At 34.1% G+C, this 15,326-nt stretch overlaps 4 protein-coding genes across 4 annotated transcripts; 2 read left to right on the forward strand and 2 right to left on the reverse strand.

The window, feature by feature from the left end:
* The first annotated feature begins 3,689 nt into the window (after positions 1–3,689).
* LOC102616188 (hypothetical protein) lies at positions 3,690–4,992 on the forward strand. The gene is made up of 4 exons (XM_006473461.4): positions 3,690–3,936; positions 4,042–4,166; positions 4,324–4,457; positions 4,553–4,992. The coding sequence occupies exons 1-4, from the start codon at positions 3,885–3,887 to the stop codon at positions 4,695–4,697; spliced, it is 456 nt and encodes a 151-aa protein (XP_006473524.2). The 5' UTR covers positions 3,690–3,884; the 3' UTR covers positions 4,698–4,992.
* A 2,326-nt stretch (positions 4,993–7,318) lies between these two features.
* LOC102616478 (eugenol synthase 1-like) lies at positions 7,319–9,677 on the forward strand. The gene is made up of 5 exons (XM_006473462.4): positions 7,319–7,591; positions 7,693–7,827; positions 8,621–8,858; positions 8,955–9,158; positions 9,331–9,677. Exons 1-5 carry the CDS (start codon positions 7,409–7,411, stop codon positions 9,495–9,497), a joined length of 927 nt encoding a protein of 308 aa, XP_006473525.2. The 5' UTR covers positions 7,319–7,408; the 3' UTR covers positions 9,498–9,677.
* Positions 9,678–11,081: 1,404 nt separating this feature from the next.
* On the reverse strand, positions 11,082–11,934 carry LOC102616769 (uncharacterized). The gene is made up of 2 exons (XM_006473463.4): positions 11,695–11,934; positions 11,082–11,586 (listed from the first exon to the last, which is right to left on the reverse strand). The coding sequence occupies exons 1-2, from the start codon at positions 11,906–11,908 to the stop codon at positions 11,339–11,341; spliced, it is 462 nt and encodes a 153-aa protein (XP_006473526.2). The 5' UTR covers positions 11,909–11,934; the 3' UTR covers positions 11,082–11,338.
* A 714-nt stretch (positions 11,935–12,648) lies between these two features.
* Positions 12,649–15,212, reverse strand: LOC102617064 (protein RER1B-like). The gene is made up of 4 exons (XM_006473464.3): positions 15,046–15,212; positions 14,306–14,677; positions 13,244–13,424; positions 12,649–13,066 (listed from the first exon to the last, which is right to left on the reverse strand). Exons 2-4 carry the CDS (start codon positions 14,653–14,655, stop codon positions 13,013–13,015), a joined length of 585 nt encoding a protein of 194 aa, XP_006473527.2. The 5' UTR covers positions 14,656–14,677; positions 15,046–15,212; the 3' UTR covers positions 12,649–13,012.
* Positions 15,213–15,326: the final 114 nt, after the last annotated feature.

A 15,326-nucleotide genomic window follows, 5' to 3' on the forward strand; every position in this document is an offset into this window, starting at 1 on the left:
AGTTGTTTTTAGTAGACATGCACAGCCCCTGTTTGATGAAATTCCCCTAATAAAAATCCAATTCAAACTTCTTTGAGCAGAGTTCATGTGGCATTTGAAATATATAGTATGCACTTATGAGTGGTATAGGTTGTCTTCTTAAAGTTTGTGTTTATGATATATATTTTCTGGGTTGTGTTCATTTGTCTCAAATTCTGTAATTTTGATTTGAGTTTCCAGTTCTACAAGACATTAAATAATAAAATGCATGCCTCCGTTATGAAATACTATGCTTCAGTAAACAAAGGGAAGTTTGTCAAATTCTGGATTTCAAGTTGATGTTTTGGCACAGTCAAGAGAAGGGGGAAAGTGTTGCAATTGCAATTGTATAGGTCTTATCCGATTTCTTTGGGATGGGCCAAAAGAATAGTACAGGAAATATCAAAGCACGTAGCAAATTTGAGATTGTGAGGCTAAATGCAATTGCAGTTTGTACCTGATGATTGTTTAGTTGAATTTCTTTGTTTCCTAGTCTGTTTTGTCTTTTGTTGCTTTATTGACTTGCTTGTAATTGTTTCTATTCGTGGGCTATGATCATTATTGTTTGTTGGAAAAGTATTTCAAGTAAACTAAATGTTTGATTAAAAGTATTTCAAGTAAAGTAACAACTAAAGTAACTTGTTCTGGACAAATTTTGTCCACAAATTAGTTCAATCATACACTTAATTCTAACTCTCAAACATGACTTTAGGGGACTATGTATCTCCTTAAAAATAAAATTTAGACAAAGGTAAATAATTTTTTTTTCCATTAGTTTGTAGGTGAAATTAGCTGTAGTTGGTCCTTATAGAATAGATGTAGTTATATAATTGATCCAAGTAGATATCTAATGTAAATATTAGTAAAAGTAGATATTTGATTGTACACTACATATTAGTAATTACAAAAAAAAAAAAAATTGCGAAGCGATACAAAATTAGGCTCAATTGGGGTCATTGGTCTAGCTTATGGGCATTAAGTGAAGCTCTTATGAAACCCCACTTATTATACATATAGCTCTTATTTTGATAAAATTACAAAAAAATGACAAAAGGTTATAATGAAGTTGAATTAAATATTAGACATAATTTTGTATAATGAAATCTTATTATTATACCATTTATTATTTTATTACCTCAAAATTATTTTAATTTTAAAATAATTTATTATATCATTTAAAGATGGGAGTGTTCATGATTTATAAGTGTAAAAATATCTCGATCTAGCTAAATTTTTATTTGTCTTTTTATGTAATTTCGTCTAACAATACTATTATAACAACAAATGTGGGGAAGAAGGATTTTGGAGGGGTGTAAAAAGCACTACCCACGGGTATTTTGTGGAGAAATAGGGTAAAAATTTGTGGTGGCTATTGTTTGTGGTCATTATGTGGACCCAACGTCACAGGTTTAAGACTCTGTAGCATGAGCCCAAATACAAATCTGTGAAAGTTAGCCTACACAGTGCCCAATATGTAGATGGATACAATCTTGCCAAATTGGACTATTGGCCCTACTGAAATCCTTGGGTAAAAACTCATTTAGTCATTATATTTTAATATTAGTATTTATTTAGTTTCTATATTTTTAAAAATATCTCAAAACATCTCTGTCGTTAAAGTATTGATACCCTTATCGTTACTTTTTATTTCTTTTGGCTTATTTTTATAATATTACCCTTTTATAATTTTTTTTGTTTGGACTTTAATAAAAAGAAAATAATTAAATTATCAATTTAACCCTAAAAAATAAAAAATATTATATTAATTTTTAATTGTCAAAAATTAAATTGTTATTTTTTATTTTTTTGGCTTACTTTTACAATATTACCCTTTTATAATAATTTTTTTGTTTGGACATTAATAAAAAGAAAATAATTAATTTACCAATTTAACCCTAAAAAATTATAAAAAATTATATTAATTTTTAATTGTAAAAAATTGTATGCAAACTACCAAGTGTGCAAATGGTGCTTGCAAAAAAATTAATATAATTTTTTTATTCTCTAGGGTTAAATTGATAATTTAATTATTATTTTTTATTAATGTCCAAACAAAAAAATTATTATAAAAGGGTAATATTGTAAAAGTAAGACAAAAGAAATAAAAAGTAACGGTAAGGATATCAATACTTTAACAGCAAGGATGTTTCGAGGCATTTTTAAAAATATAAGGATTAAATGGACACTAATCTTAAAATACAGGGACTAAATGAGCTTTTACCCAAAATCCTTTAATGCTACGTTTACTTGTGGAATAAGTTATAATCAAAATGAGCTGAAATAGAAATAAGAAATGAGAATCATAATAAGTTATTTACTTTATCTGCAAGAATCGAAATGAGAATGGGTTGGAATCTCATTGATGTGTTTATTTTATCTTGAAATCGGAATCGAAATAAGCTGAATTGTTTAAAATTACTAAAAAGCCCTTAGTTAATTATAATAATAACTATTGTCATCGTCATTATTTGTGATTTTTATTATTATATAAATGATTAATAATAATAATATTAAAAATAATATCATCAATAATTTATTAAAATACACTTTGTTAATTGTTGTAATTAATTAATTACAATAATCTATTAATTAATTACAATAATCTATTAATTAATTATAAACGAGGACAAAGTGAGCATTATTAATTTTGGGAGGGTAAAATGGTCAATTCAGGGAATGGGAGACTCATTCCCAAATTGTGATGGGCCCCATGATTCCGATTCCGATTCTGATTTCTAACTCTATCTTGCGAAATAAACACTGTCAATAATTCTGATTCTCTAATCCGATAAGTAAATGCAGCATAATTTTTTCTTTTTTAGATATTTTTACGCTTTTAGTCTTTATTGAAATTGCATTGAAAGACAATATATCTAATTAAACTCATCTATTAAATACATTATTTCACTAAAAATTCTTTACACAAGCATGTTTTAGGTAATATTCATTATTCTTAACAAAATTTTAACACCCTTGTTATAAACCCTCTCCCATGTTTTAAACCCTAAAATTATGAAGGTAGAAATTCGCGGGAGAGATATCTATTCCTCAACAATTATTACATAATTGGGAAGGAAAAGAATCTCATCATAAGGTTGGGTCCGAGCACTCAAAGTCGGTGATTATTTTTGTAGAGAAACTTTTTTTAAAATGTTTATTTTAAGAAGATAAAAATTTATTGGACATGAGTGAGAATAGAAAAAAAAAATGAAAACTGAAAAATATTGAGGTTTCGTGAGAAATGATTTTAATTAAAATTAAATCTTTTTATTTTGTTATAAGAAATATATATAATATATGGTAGGAACAAGGGGGAAAAAAGGGTAGATTTTATTAAATTTATAAAGGGTGCCAATATTTGTCATATTTCGTATTAAAAACAGAGGATAAACATTAGACGTGTCACATCCCGATAAATCAGTGGTTACCTGACTAACTATTCTTTAACCATTTACATTTTATAATCTGTGGGCTGACTGTGGTGCTGGAAACCTGGAACCGGCAAAACCTTTATCAGAGAAAAAAGGGCAAAAAATCCGAACAATATATTAATAAAATAAAATAAAAAATCTATGGGCTGATAGAGCATTTATTATGCACTAAAGTCAGTGCTTATCACAATCAAACGACCAACAATATTGGCATCACATCGAGTCATAGAAATTAACTTGCTTTGTCTCGTCCTATCTCAAATTAAAATCTATCATTTGGGGATAAGAACAAAGTAAAGGATAGGGTGTGTCACACTACCGGTGCCAACAGGTGACAAAAAGCACTGCTATAAATAAATTTATCAAAGAGATTAAAATGTTAAACATATTGTCTTGATTGATCTTGCAGTACTTGAAGGTTGAAGTAAATTAAAAATGGGTTCTCTAATGGCAGGATGGGATTCTCCTACATCAGATCCGAAATTACGTAATAATTTTCATAACCTTTTCTTATTCGATCATCTCAAGTCACAATTTAATCTCAGAGGCTAATTTTGTATATGTATTTCTAATTTTTTTTTTTATTTTTCAGAGAAAATAAAGAGGAATCAGTCACTTACCAAGGACGAAATAGAAGCTTATTGGAGAGCAAAGAAGAAAACTGAAGAGGAGCATCTCAAGGCCGTTTCTAGTCCGTCGGACAGCGTACAGAAACAGGTTTAGTTTCAAACACGAAGTCTATTTATTTATTTTATGGTGGGTGTGTTTTCCGTGTATTCTGTGCTCCCACTTTCGTCAGTGATACTATGTGATGACGAGAAAACTAACAGAGAATAATTTTAATTAGACCATAATTTGTGACAAAATATGACAGGAAATTAGCACAAACAACGAGTCTGAAATCAAGTATCAGAGATCAAACTCACTGCCTATGGCCAGTACCAAGACGGGTTTGATGGAGGTGGATGAGGAAACAAGCTTGGAGAAATTCATAAAGAAACAAGGCTGGTAAATAAAATTAGCTAATTTAATTACAAGCTGCTTAAAACGAACCGATCGAATGTGATTTAAAATGTATCTGACTGGTGGTGGTGTGGTTTCAGGTGGACGAGGAGCACGTCGGCATTTCTGAATGAACCTCCCGTGCTAGAGGGCGGTTCAAAGAGTTATGCAGCTCAGTTCCATGTTGCCAATCTTGCAGCAGCGTCCTCGAAATCCGACGCGGATACTGGAATTCGTACCTGTTAGCTCCTTATGGAGTGGCTTGTAATGTTGTTGTTAATTTTATCTTTTAACTTGCTTTCTAAACTTGAGCTGTGTGTTACATATTCTAGACAGGACATTGCTCTAAGCTGCAGCTCCTGTGGATGTGGTGGTTGTTAATTACCGTACGACTGCGTTTTTTGCTTTAAGTCGGTGGGGGGTGTGGGCGCGTGTGTATAGAGATATAGATATAGATATAGATAAGATTCAGAGTGATTGTAAATCTCGTGGCTTGTAATTTTCTACATGCATGTATTAAAACCTCGGTAATTTTGACGAAGTTCGTACTATGTTTTCCTCCTCCTGCAAAACTTCATTTACGAGTCTTCCAATCAATAAAATCTCTATTTACATGGGAAGCAGGAGGTTGTTACCTTACAGCTGCGGCTATAAGGTACAATCCTCTCGTATAAACAGTCATTTGTGGGCTTAAGTACCTTACAGCTATAAGGTAGCCCTCCCTTCTAAGTATAAATTAAAAAGTATGGGATAAGGTGGGGTCTACGGATGGCGTAATTATGCTACCGTGCCGCAGTCTTTGTCTTTTATTCAGCAGGATTGCTGGATGCTTCTATGTTAAATCTAACATACGAAAGTGACTGTTGGATACTTAAGTAACCATTGTTAATGTTGTCACCTCCAAGCAAAGTGTTCTTTACCTGCCACGCGCTTTAACAACCGACCCTACTGGTATGCTTTATATATGTGTATATATATATATATATGGTTCATCTAGTACTATTGTGGTACTACAGTTAAATTCAGTCATTGAATTTAGTTATGATGATAATTGTAGATTAAATTCAATAGTTAAATTCAGCTGTGGTACCATACAATTATAGTATTATAGTTTTGTCTATATATATATATATGTGTGTGTGTGTACGCGCGCGAGCAGGGGATAAACACTTTAAACTTAAATTTGCAGCAAGCGAGCAAAGGCACGACACCGCGATCTTTAACGGGTACAAATATGTATGATAGAATTTGGTGAGTGTATTTGGGGATTCTGAAGGGTGTATTCAACTAAGCGAGAATTCACTGTAATGCATCGCGAGGGCCCGAGACTTTCCATTTGTTTCTACTTTCTTTCCAGAAGAATCGTTTATCTATTTATTTATTTCACTAAAACATAATCATTCAATCCTGCTTTACTTAAATCATGGCAGCAGCCACAAACAAAAGGTTGCGCCATTGTCGCCATTCATGAAAATCATGGCTTTTCATCCTTTTAAGACTACTTTTCGCCATTGTCGCACCGTGGATCATTCTAGTGGGTTGCCATCTCATCTCGTCTCATCTGAAAAGCACAATTACCATTTACTTGGCGCCACCTCTCACCATTGATAAAACGTTGTACAGAGTTATGTGATGGGTTCACTAGTCCAATCAAATTCATACACTGATTGTACAGACGAGGAATAATTAATCTTCAGCATTTTTTTTTGAAAATTTTGTCGCTACGAGATCAAAAATCGTAGAGGATTATTGATTAGGTTAATAATATTGACATATTGTTAGAAGTGGTGACGGGTGGTTGTGTGGGGAACATCAACACCTAATTTATAACTTGAACGTCTGTTCTATTGAAAATATAGACAGCTAAACCAATAGATGAACCTACCCGCCATTAACGGGGATGTCCATCAAAAGCTCTAGAACTCTCCTTCCAACCATGAATGAGGATTGAGGGAAACACATTGTGGGAACTGAGTAGGGGGTAGACTAACACTACCCATCTCTTCTATAACTGTGAGGTAAAGTGATCTATCTCGATATTAGAAGAAAATTTTGGACAATGATATAATTTAATCCAAGTTGGTTATAACATATCATAATTTTTTTTTTAAAAATATATTTTTGAATTACAATACCGTGCCATATTTTCTTATGTAATTTTTTGGGGGAATAAATGAGTAAAAAAGAAATTTATTATTTTTGTAACTTTAATTAATTCAATAATATCATGTTTTTATATAAAATATTTATCTAACCACCTTTATTCCAAACAAAACAATCATATATTAATGTTACAGTTTGGCTTGTGATTACGAATCATTATACTTTTGAGGTTTGGAGTAAATGCACCTACCGAAAATTAAGGACAAGCTTCTTAATCGGAAATTTCGCCAAAATATAAGAATTAGGAATTGCCATTATATATATATATATATATATCAAAGAAAAAAAGGATTAAGGATGGGATTGCTAAAGAAAAAAAACCACTTGCCAAAATTCAAAGGCATAATCTAAAAAATGTATCAAGTTTTAAAAATAAAAGTTGTTGATCATATTGTAGAATTTAGTAATCATTTTTCTACTTGCCAACCACAATGAATATCTAATCCATTTGATGGCAAAATAGGGTAAAATTTTTTTTTTATAAATTATGAAATTAATAATCTAATGGATGAAAATATTTGAGATAATACTTAAATTAGAGGTGGAGAGTAATTCTTTAAAATCGTTAAACCTGCTTACATGTGTAATAATGAAGCTCCTGACATCTAAGTTTTAACAAAACCCACCAACCGAAAGAGGGTATTTTAGCGACTTCACATGCCTACATTTGATCCATATATAGTGCCGTAGCTTGGGCACAAACTCCTTAACAAACTTGTATCAGCTTTTCGGACGTCCACCATTAATCACTCTCACACAGAAAAATTGTCTTCGCTGAAAATTTGAAGTAACTAATGGCTGAAAAAAGCAAGATATTGGTCGTTGGAGGCACTGGGTATATAGGAAAGTTCATCGTAGAAGCTAGTGTAAAGGCCGGCCATCCTACTTTTGCTTTGGTAAGAGAGAACACTGTATCTGATCCTGTCAAGGGAAAACTTGTTGAGGATTTCAAGAATTTAGGCGTCACTTTGCTCCATGTAAGTATATTCATTGCTTCTTCGTTAATTTATTTGCCAATGCCCAGTCCATGAAGAATTAGTTAATTAATTAATTGTGAAACCTTGGGTGGGGTGTGCAGGGTGATCTGCACGACCACGAGAGCTTGGTGAAAGCCATAAAGCAAGTGGATGTGGTGATATCAACGGTTGGCAACATGCAGCTAGCAGATCAGACCAAGCTCATCACTGCCATTAAGGAAGCTGGCAATGTTAAGGTTGGTGCGGCCATGTTAATTTGATTTCTTAATTTGTCCATGTTTGCCTGTATATGTGTGCACTTAAACTAATTCCATACACACACATATATACTCTTATTTTGGTAATAAAATTGAATCAGGATTTAACTTTTGTTTATATAAGCCTATTATAGTTTTATACAATTAATCTATTCATACCACATTAATTTATATACACTTATTTATATAAGATGTTTGTGGTTCTAGGTAGCATTACATTAATGCGAAAGAAGTTTTTCATATAGTTTCCAAAATATTTCGTTATATATATATATATGTAGGTCCTAACTAATAATGAATTGTTGCAACAAAAAGTGATCTAAGCGTGCGTGAAAGGCAGTTGGCTGTTAGCCTGTTACCATCAATTCTCGAATCAATCGAGCATGCTTTTGGCGGACGACCACCGTCAACTTTAGATCAATCTTGTACTGTCTGCAGCAAATTATGAGAAATTGAGATAATGGCAATATTATGGCACGCACTCATATCCATTGGTATATACCCTGAAATCGATCGAATATCATAATTAACAACGGACCACCACTTAATTTTGCTGAATCATACATACATACATACATACATACATACATACATAGGCCTAGTAACAAAGCTTCATTAATTGATGTATATTGCTTGATAAAAATGCTAATTAATTAAGTGCATATGATTAATATATAAGACAAGATTAAAACAAATGTTGGTAGCTTTATTAATAGATGAAACTAGCTAAACTAATTGATCTTGGTATAATACATGGTTCAATTTCAAAAAGAGGTTTTTTCCATCGGAATTTGGAAACGATGTGGATCGTGTGAATGCCGTGGAGCCGGCAAAAAGTTCATTCTCAATCAAGGCTCAAATCCGCCGTGCTGTGGAGGCTGAAGGCATCCCCCACACTTTCGTGGCCTCCAACTGCTTTGCCGGCTATTTTCTTCCCACACTTTGCCAGCCTGGAGTGAGTGTTCCTCCCAGAGACAAACTCACTATCCTCGGCGATGGAAATGCTAAGGGTACGTAAATATATTAATTTCTTACCATTTCATAATTAATTATTAACTAGTCTCTCCCTAGGGCTAATATATATTTTATTGTCTATGAATTTGCAGCCGTTTTCAACAAGGAAACTGACATTGCAACCTTTACCATCAAAGCCGTGGACGATCCAAGAACATTGAACAAGGTCCTCTACATCAGACCTCCTAAAAACACTTACTCATTCAACGAGCTCGTCGCCCTTTGGGAGAAGTTGATTGGCAAAACTCTTGACAAAGTCTATGTTCCAGAGGACCAACTTCTCAAGAACATCCAAGGTACCTATAAGCTACCCCCTAACTTCGCTTAATAATCATTTGCTTGTCATCATACCCTCTCTAATTAAAGTTCTATCAATAATTCGATATTGCGTTCTATATATAATATTATTACAATGCAACGTCCTCAATAGTCATTAATGTGCATATGTGTTATAAATATGTATTGCAGAGGCTCCACTTCCGCTGAACATTGCGCTAGCAATCAATCACTCAGTCTTTGTGAATGGTGACCAGACCAACTTTGCCATCGAGCCGTCTTTTGGAGTGGAGGCTTCGGAGCTATACCCTGATGTTAAGTACACCACTGTGGAAGAATACCTCCACCAATTTGTTTGAGCAATATAATTAATTAAATCATCCATATCTGTAATCAACTTTAATTATAATAAGGGATTTGTCGCGTGCGATTTCAGAGGGAAGTGTTTTATGTGCTCTCATATAATGAGATTTCTTCTTTTCTATCTATATATGTTAAGCATATTGAGAACAGTATTGTTGTTCTTACCATTTCATTCATTCTCTCCCGTGCGTCTTTATATATGTAGTTTAACATGTACATGGACATCAAGATCAACAACTTCTAAGGCAACTCATCATCTTTTCACGTATTATAATCCCAGACGTACCTTTCTCCCCTTCATTAGTTTAATAACCATCTAGCTAGGCAAAGACTGGATAAATTAATGGCATATATATACACACACACACACTCTCTCTGAATTTTGGATATGACCATTGTTTCAACATCATCATTCATCATACCGTATTTTAACTTGATTTCGGTAGCTGAAATTAGAACACCCAAATTTGTATTTGAAGTAACTGAAAATGAATTCTTTGATAACGTCAGTGAATCTCAGGTGGTCGACAGTGGTCTTAGATTTATGACGATGCGAACAGCAATATCATAAATCATAATAAGCCATGGCATCATCTAAGTTTTCTGTATTTACGCGAAATATCTGTTTATCGCGAGTTAAAAAAAAAAAAAAAAAAAAAAAAAAAGAGTATGATTTGTCATTTAAATATTTAAAAGTTTTATGAAATGTCGGTTGAAAGATTCAAGCCAGCGTTAACGGTTTTAGTTTTACCACTTTCTGCTGCATGCTCTTTGTCGATCCAAATTCAGCAATGATGCTTAATTCTTCTTCAATTTATACAATTAGACCCACCCACTAACTTGATCAAACTTCTTGTTTGTCTGTTGGATATTGCGAAAGGGATTGGTTACTGATTTTTTAGAATTCCAATTGAAGGTTGAAATTACACAAGGAGAGGGGGGAAGGATGTTATTTTCTCACTGGGATACTGCTGGTTCGAATACAGACAGGCGGATGGCATTTTTTTCTGACCCGGTTACTCGTACAATAACTTCAACTACTTCAATTACGCTTTTGTTAGCCGTTGGCAAAGTGTATAATTGAATTACGGGAAACTTATAATGTTGCGGCCACCATAAGCAAAGTAAGTGGGTGGGCATTGCATTCTTTGTGGTGTCCAATTGTCAAACCCATATTGGATCCATTAACATTCTTATGATTAATTGAGAGAGGGCCACAAACATCATGAAGTTCAACTTCAATCTTTGAGATTACTGATGATTACAGGAACACGTGTCAATAATCGACGACATGGCATGGTGCTCATGTCATGCCCAAAGAGGAGCACTAGTTTAATACAATTGACTTAATAATTCCCTGTCCTAATTATTGGTACTTATTTAGGCTGCAAAATTGATTCAGCATTCCCATATTCAAGCTTGCAACACTGTGCCCTGCCCTCTGGACTCTGGTTGTCCCAGTTTACATGATATGAAATTGGAAAATGGTTTTGGTCAGTTGGCAAGTGCACCAACCATTTCCAGTCGATAAATAACAAATTATAATATGAGAAATTAATACAGTTGGCCAGTTCAACAAGCATAAGAATTTTATTTGTCTATTAAATATTTCGTGATTAGTTAGTTACATCATTTAGTTAGCAAAAGGAAGACGAAACTGCTATATTCTGAAGAGAAAGGTAAACAACGATCAATCGCACACTTCTTAAATTAACAAATCAAAAAAAACTAAAATATCGGTAGTGCATGCATTAATCACTGTACATCTCGCTCATTTATTTTTTTTCCCAATAATGGTACATAAATTAACCTTGAAACTAAATTTAGAGCAGCTGTTTCAGTATGCACACGTCGCATATTTACACATTGTAATCAGCCAGGAACTCATTGACACGCTCTTAAGTAGTCTCCTGATATTGACTTGATCATTGGTCTGGTTTTGAATTCTGAAAGCTGGTTGATCAACTGGTGCCGCCGTCGGTGTCAGTGGCACCTTCTTTGCAGGCGGAGTTATCGGGGTACTAGGGGGATGTTTCTCTGAATATGTCATCATTTTCCGAGGCTTCATTCCTTCACTGACTTTCCCTGCAACACGTTAGTTAAGAAACAAACCCACCATTAATAATATTTATACGTGTGACCAACAATCCTGAAACTTAGATGAGAATTTGTACATTTAAAAGTGCCTCTTACCATTCTGATCCAAATCGGTTTTCGAAGACTCTGACAGGAGAATAAGAGTAGGAGTGATGATGGTGAGGAAAGCCCAGAAGAAGAAAATGAGAACAAAAGCTCTTGTGTTCATTTGTTCGCGGAAACCAATACAGCTTTCGAGGATGTTGATTTTTATATTATCCCAAGAAGTACCGAGATAACATATATTATAAGACATGAACTTGAGCAACATAGCTGGCCATGTTTTGCAAACAATTGTATTATAGAAATAAAAAAATCATTGTCCAATTTGTATTATTATTATTGTTATATATTTTTATAATTCAAGTCAAGCTATTGTTAACAAACATTGTGATTTTCATTGTTCAGTTGTTGAAGATTTGTTAGGCCTGTTAGTTGCGTGATTAGACATCCATATCGTAATGATTCATGCCCAAGTCAATATCTGCAATTGCCTTCTCTAAAGTGATTATTCCTCTATTACATCCATCCAATTACTGACGCCGATTTGGGGCTCAAATCATTGGTTACATTCATTGCTGCTAACGTGGCACAAGAGGTTTCTTACGTTTCAAGCGATTGATGTCAAGCTGACACCCCGTGAACTTGCATACAAAATGTATCCGGACCTCCATCTAATCTTATATGATAATAGAAGGAACTTCAAGTTTGCGCAAAAGAAAATGCATCTAGGCTCCATTGGCCCGTGGACTAGTCATTCAATACGTGACTTCTGATTGAAGAATGATGTGTGAACGAATTACACTGAGATTAAGAATTCCGAATTCCGAGGTTGCTTTATGATAATGCTGTTTTGTTTAATTCACAGCTTTCAATAATTTTCACGAGCGTTACTTAACAGTGCCACAAGTTATGGAGTAAGTTGCCAACCCCGATCATATCATTTTTGTGATTATATACGCAAATGATATGATTTGAGCACACATTAGTAATGTAACAAAAGCATGCATAAACGGGATTGCGCTTCAACTCAAGCCAAAATGACGTCTTAAACATGCTCGAGAACCCGGTACAATATTGATGACTACGTAACAACAGAACAATTATATACTTTTAAGGGTATTAAAAAAAAAAGGCTGCAAGCAAGTGGGGTCCCACAAAAAAAGGTTAGAACCCTATCTCATTCTAAATACAAACCAAAATGGAACCTCCGAACATACACTTGAACTTTGCATTTGTATTTGACATGAAACATGTTTTCCTTCTGAAATTAAACAATTCATTAAACGGGCAAAAAAAAAAAAAAAAATCTAAAAGAGCAAGTATAGGAAGGTTGTGAGTTTCCAGTTATCCTATATTTGCCTACCACTTCACTTTAGTCCCTTGGCGAGCCACTGGTACTGGCAGCAGACTTTTTCCCAGTATACTTCTGTTAGAAATCAAGAAGATAAGTTTTTAATTTTCACTAACATAATGCATGATAAAAAAAAAAATGCCTCCAAGCGCACCGCTAATAACAAAAATTCAAATAGAGCACTGAGTGTAGATTCATAATAGTGGCAGAAGACAGAAAGAAGACACTAAAACAACAATTCAAAGCGCTCACCTGCTTCCCAAAGCTGAACGGAATATATCTATACTTAATCATGTGCATCATTTGGCGCTTCATTGTAAGGACAAACAGAACAATCCAATAGCACAGCAATATGGGCCAAAAGACAGGAACATCAAATATAGAAAAGAAGGTCATAAGGAAAGCCACACAGAAAGCCTTTGTGATGGCATACCTGAAACAACAATTGAAAAATTAACTTAATCTTGAGCCGAATTAGGTAAAAAAGTATGAGATTGTTGGGAAACCAATCTAAACAAACACAAAATAAGGTCTGATAAACAACATGCTTGTTAGATGATTCTTCTCAACTATTCAAAATCTCGTTCAACTGCTAAGATCAGTGCTAACTTATCTGAATAATCCATTACTCTTCTTACAGTAAAATACGCAAATTGGATTCAAAGTTGCTGCACTAGAGAAGGGGAGAAGCTAAAATGATACTTTGAAGAAAAAGAAAAAAATCACCAGAGAATATCTGTAGAGAATCAGTTGAATTTCTCGTGAAACTCAGTGTTCTATATCATTACCCAAGGAGCCCCAAGCAAGCTTGAATGCTCCATTCTTCAGGCTACCTTAAAGAATGTGCCACTCTGTTCAGTGTGATCATTCATTCCCTTGTAGTCATACTAAAGTAGTATTTTAACTTGCCCGACGGCCACTGTCTAAGAATGCACATCAAAGAGCAGAATACATGCATGCAATTATTTTGGATCCCTCTTGGATAGGAGAGTCTCTTTTAACAAAGTGTCCATCATTAGTTAAGCACAAGTATGACATCTGTGTTTCAAAAGTTATAAGAAGATCAACTTCAATGAAAAGCCAAGAATGGAGCAACCTATGAAAAGTATTTGCAATAACCAAAACTATCAAGATTTATGACTTTTATGTGATGAATCCCAATATTTGAAAATAAGTTTAAACACATGATGGTGCTTGCTAGACCCTGGAATATAACACTTTGACATCATAACAAAGAAAAATTATGGAACAGAAGGAATAGAGTTCATCACACTAGCATATAATAATTGGGGAAAAGAGAAGTTCTTAAATTACCAGAACTTAAACTCAGGAAGACGGCGAATGAATGGCCTAAACTCATCAGACCCTTTAGTTGGCAATGAAGCTCCATCCAAGGCTTCAAACTCCGGATCAATCTTCGGCGATAGGAATCCAATCAACAAATTCAGAATATAGATTCCTAAGCCATATGTGACAATGTAAAACCCTTGAACACAGTAAACACGCAACAAGTAAATCGACGCAGCGGCAAGAGTTCCAATCCACCTCTGCAATGGATGCGGGGTTGATCGATCCAGATAGTACTGAAACATCCTCGAGAAATCACTTCTCCACTTTGCAATGGGGGCCACCGCAGAAGCAGCATCAGCCCCTGGTCCTTCCATGGTTTTTTAAGCTTACAAATTCCTTTTACATCCATGATTACCAAAATACAGTTAAGCAATGTTTATACTGTGTCTCACAAACTCAGTTGCTTTGGCTATAAAAATAAAGATCAAACCCGCTATGGCTAATGGTTTAACAAGGCTCCATTAAGCATGACTTTGTTTGTATTCAAAATCATGAGAGAGAAAGGGCAACTCTGTAACGAGCAACGATAACTAGAAGCTAAAATGTTTTCTAGAAAACAGAGAAACTAAATTTCCATTTATAATTTAATTAAAGCAAGGGAAAAGTAAATCCAGAAATTTTGGCAAAATTAGGGTGGCCTATAAATGCAAATCTAGATAGAGCATGGAGACGACGAGAGCTAAGAGAGCAAAACAACGACTCACCTTAACGAAACGCCAATTTAGGGTTACGGCACCGACGGGATATGAGATGACGGACCTGCTTCTGCAGAATGTGAATCTTCTTACTACAATTTTGTTCGATTAAAGAATTAAGGTGCAGCGTGCGGGTAATGGCCCCACTCGTTTAGATGAATTCTTTTTCCGGCATTTATTTTACGCGAATTATAATTTCTCAAAGGGTGGTTTTGACTTTAGTCAAACTTATCCGTTTTTAGTTAAAACTTACCTCCAATTTCACATTATTATGGCTAATTTTTCCTAAG

Source organism: Citrus sinensis, chromosome 5 (genome assembly GCF_022201045.2).
Source record: "Citrus sinensis cultivar Valencia sweet orange chromosome 5, DVS_A1.0, whole genome shotgun sequence".
Taxonomy (NCBI): Eukaryota; Viridiplantae; Streptophyta; class Magnoliopsida; order Sapindales; family Rutaceae; genus Citrus; species Citrus sinensis.

Coding starts and splice junctions, on each gene's coding strand:
- LOC102616188 (XM_006473461.4), top strand. CDS start 3,885: ATGGGTTCTCTAATGGCAGGATGGGATTCTCCTACATCAGATCCGAAA. Junction 3,937..4,041: donor TACATCAGATCCGAAATTAC/GTAATAATTTTC, acceptor TTTATTTTTCAG/AGAAAATAAAGAGGAATCAG. Junction 4,458..4,552: donor TTCATAAAGAAACAAGGCTG/GTAAATAAAATT, acceptor GTGTGGTTTCAG/GTGGACGAGGAGCACGTCGG.
- LOC102616478 (XM_006473462.4), top strand. CDS start 7,409: ATGGCTGAAAAAAGCAAGATATTGGTCGTTGGAGGCACTGGGTATATA. Junction 7,592..7,692: donor TAGGCGTCACTTTGCTCCAT/GTAAGTATATTC, acceptor TGGGGTGTGCAG/GGTGATCTGCACGACCACGA. Junction 9,159..9,330: donor ACTTCTCAAGAACATCCAAG/GTACCTATAAGC, acceptor TATGTATTGCAG/AGGCTCCACTTCCGCTGAAC.
- LOC102616769 (XM_006473463.4), bottom strand. CDS start 11,908: ATGTTGCTCAAGTTCATGTCTTATAATATATGTTATCTCGGTACTTCT. Junction 11,587..11,694: donor AACCGATTTGGATCAGAATG/GTAAGAGGCACT, acceptor AACGTGTTGCAG/GGAAAGTCAGTGAAGGAATG.
- LOC102617064 (XM_006473464.3), bottom strand. CDS start 14,655: ATGGAAGGACCAGGGGCTGATGCTGCTTCTGCGGTGGCCCCCATTGCA. Junction 13,425..14,305: donor CTTCCTGAGTTTAAGTTCTG/GTAATTTAAGAA, acceptor TTGTTGTTTCAG/GTATGCCATCACAAAGGCTT. Junction 13,067..13,243: donor CGTTCAGCTTTGGGAAGCAG/GTGAGCGCTTTG, acceptor GATTTCTAACAG/AAGTATACTGGGAAAAAGTC.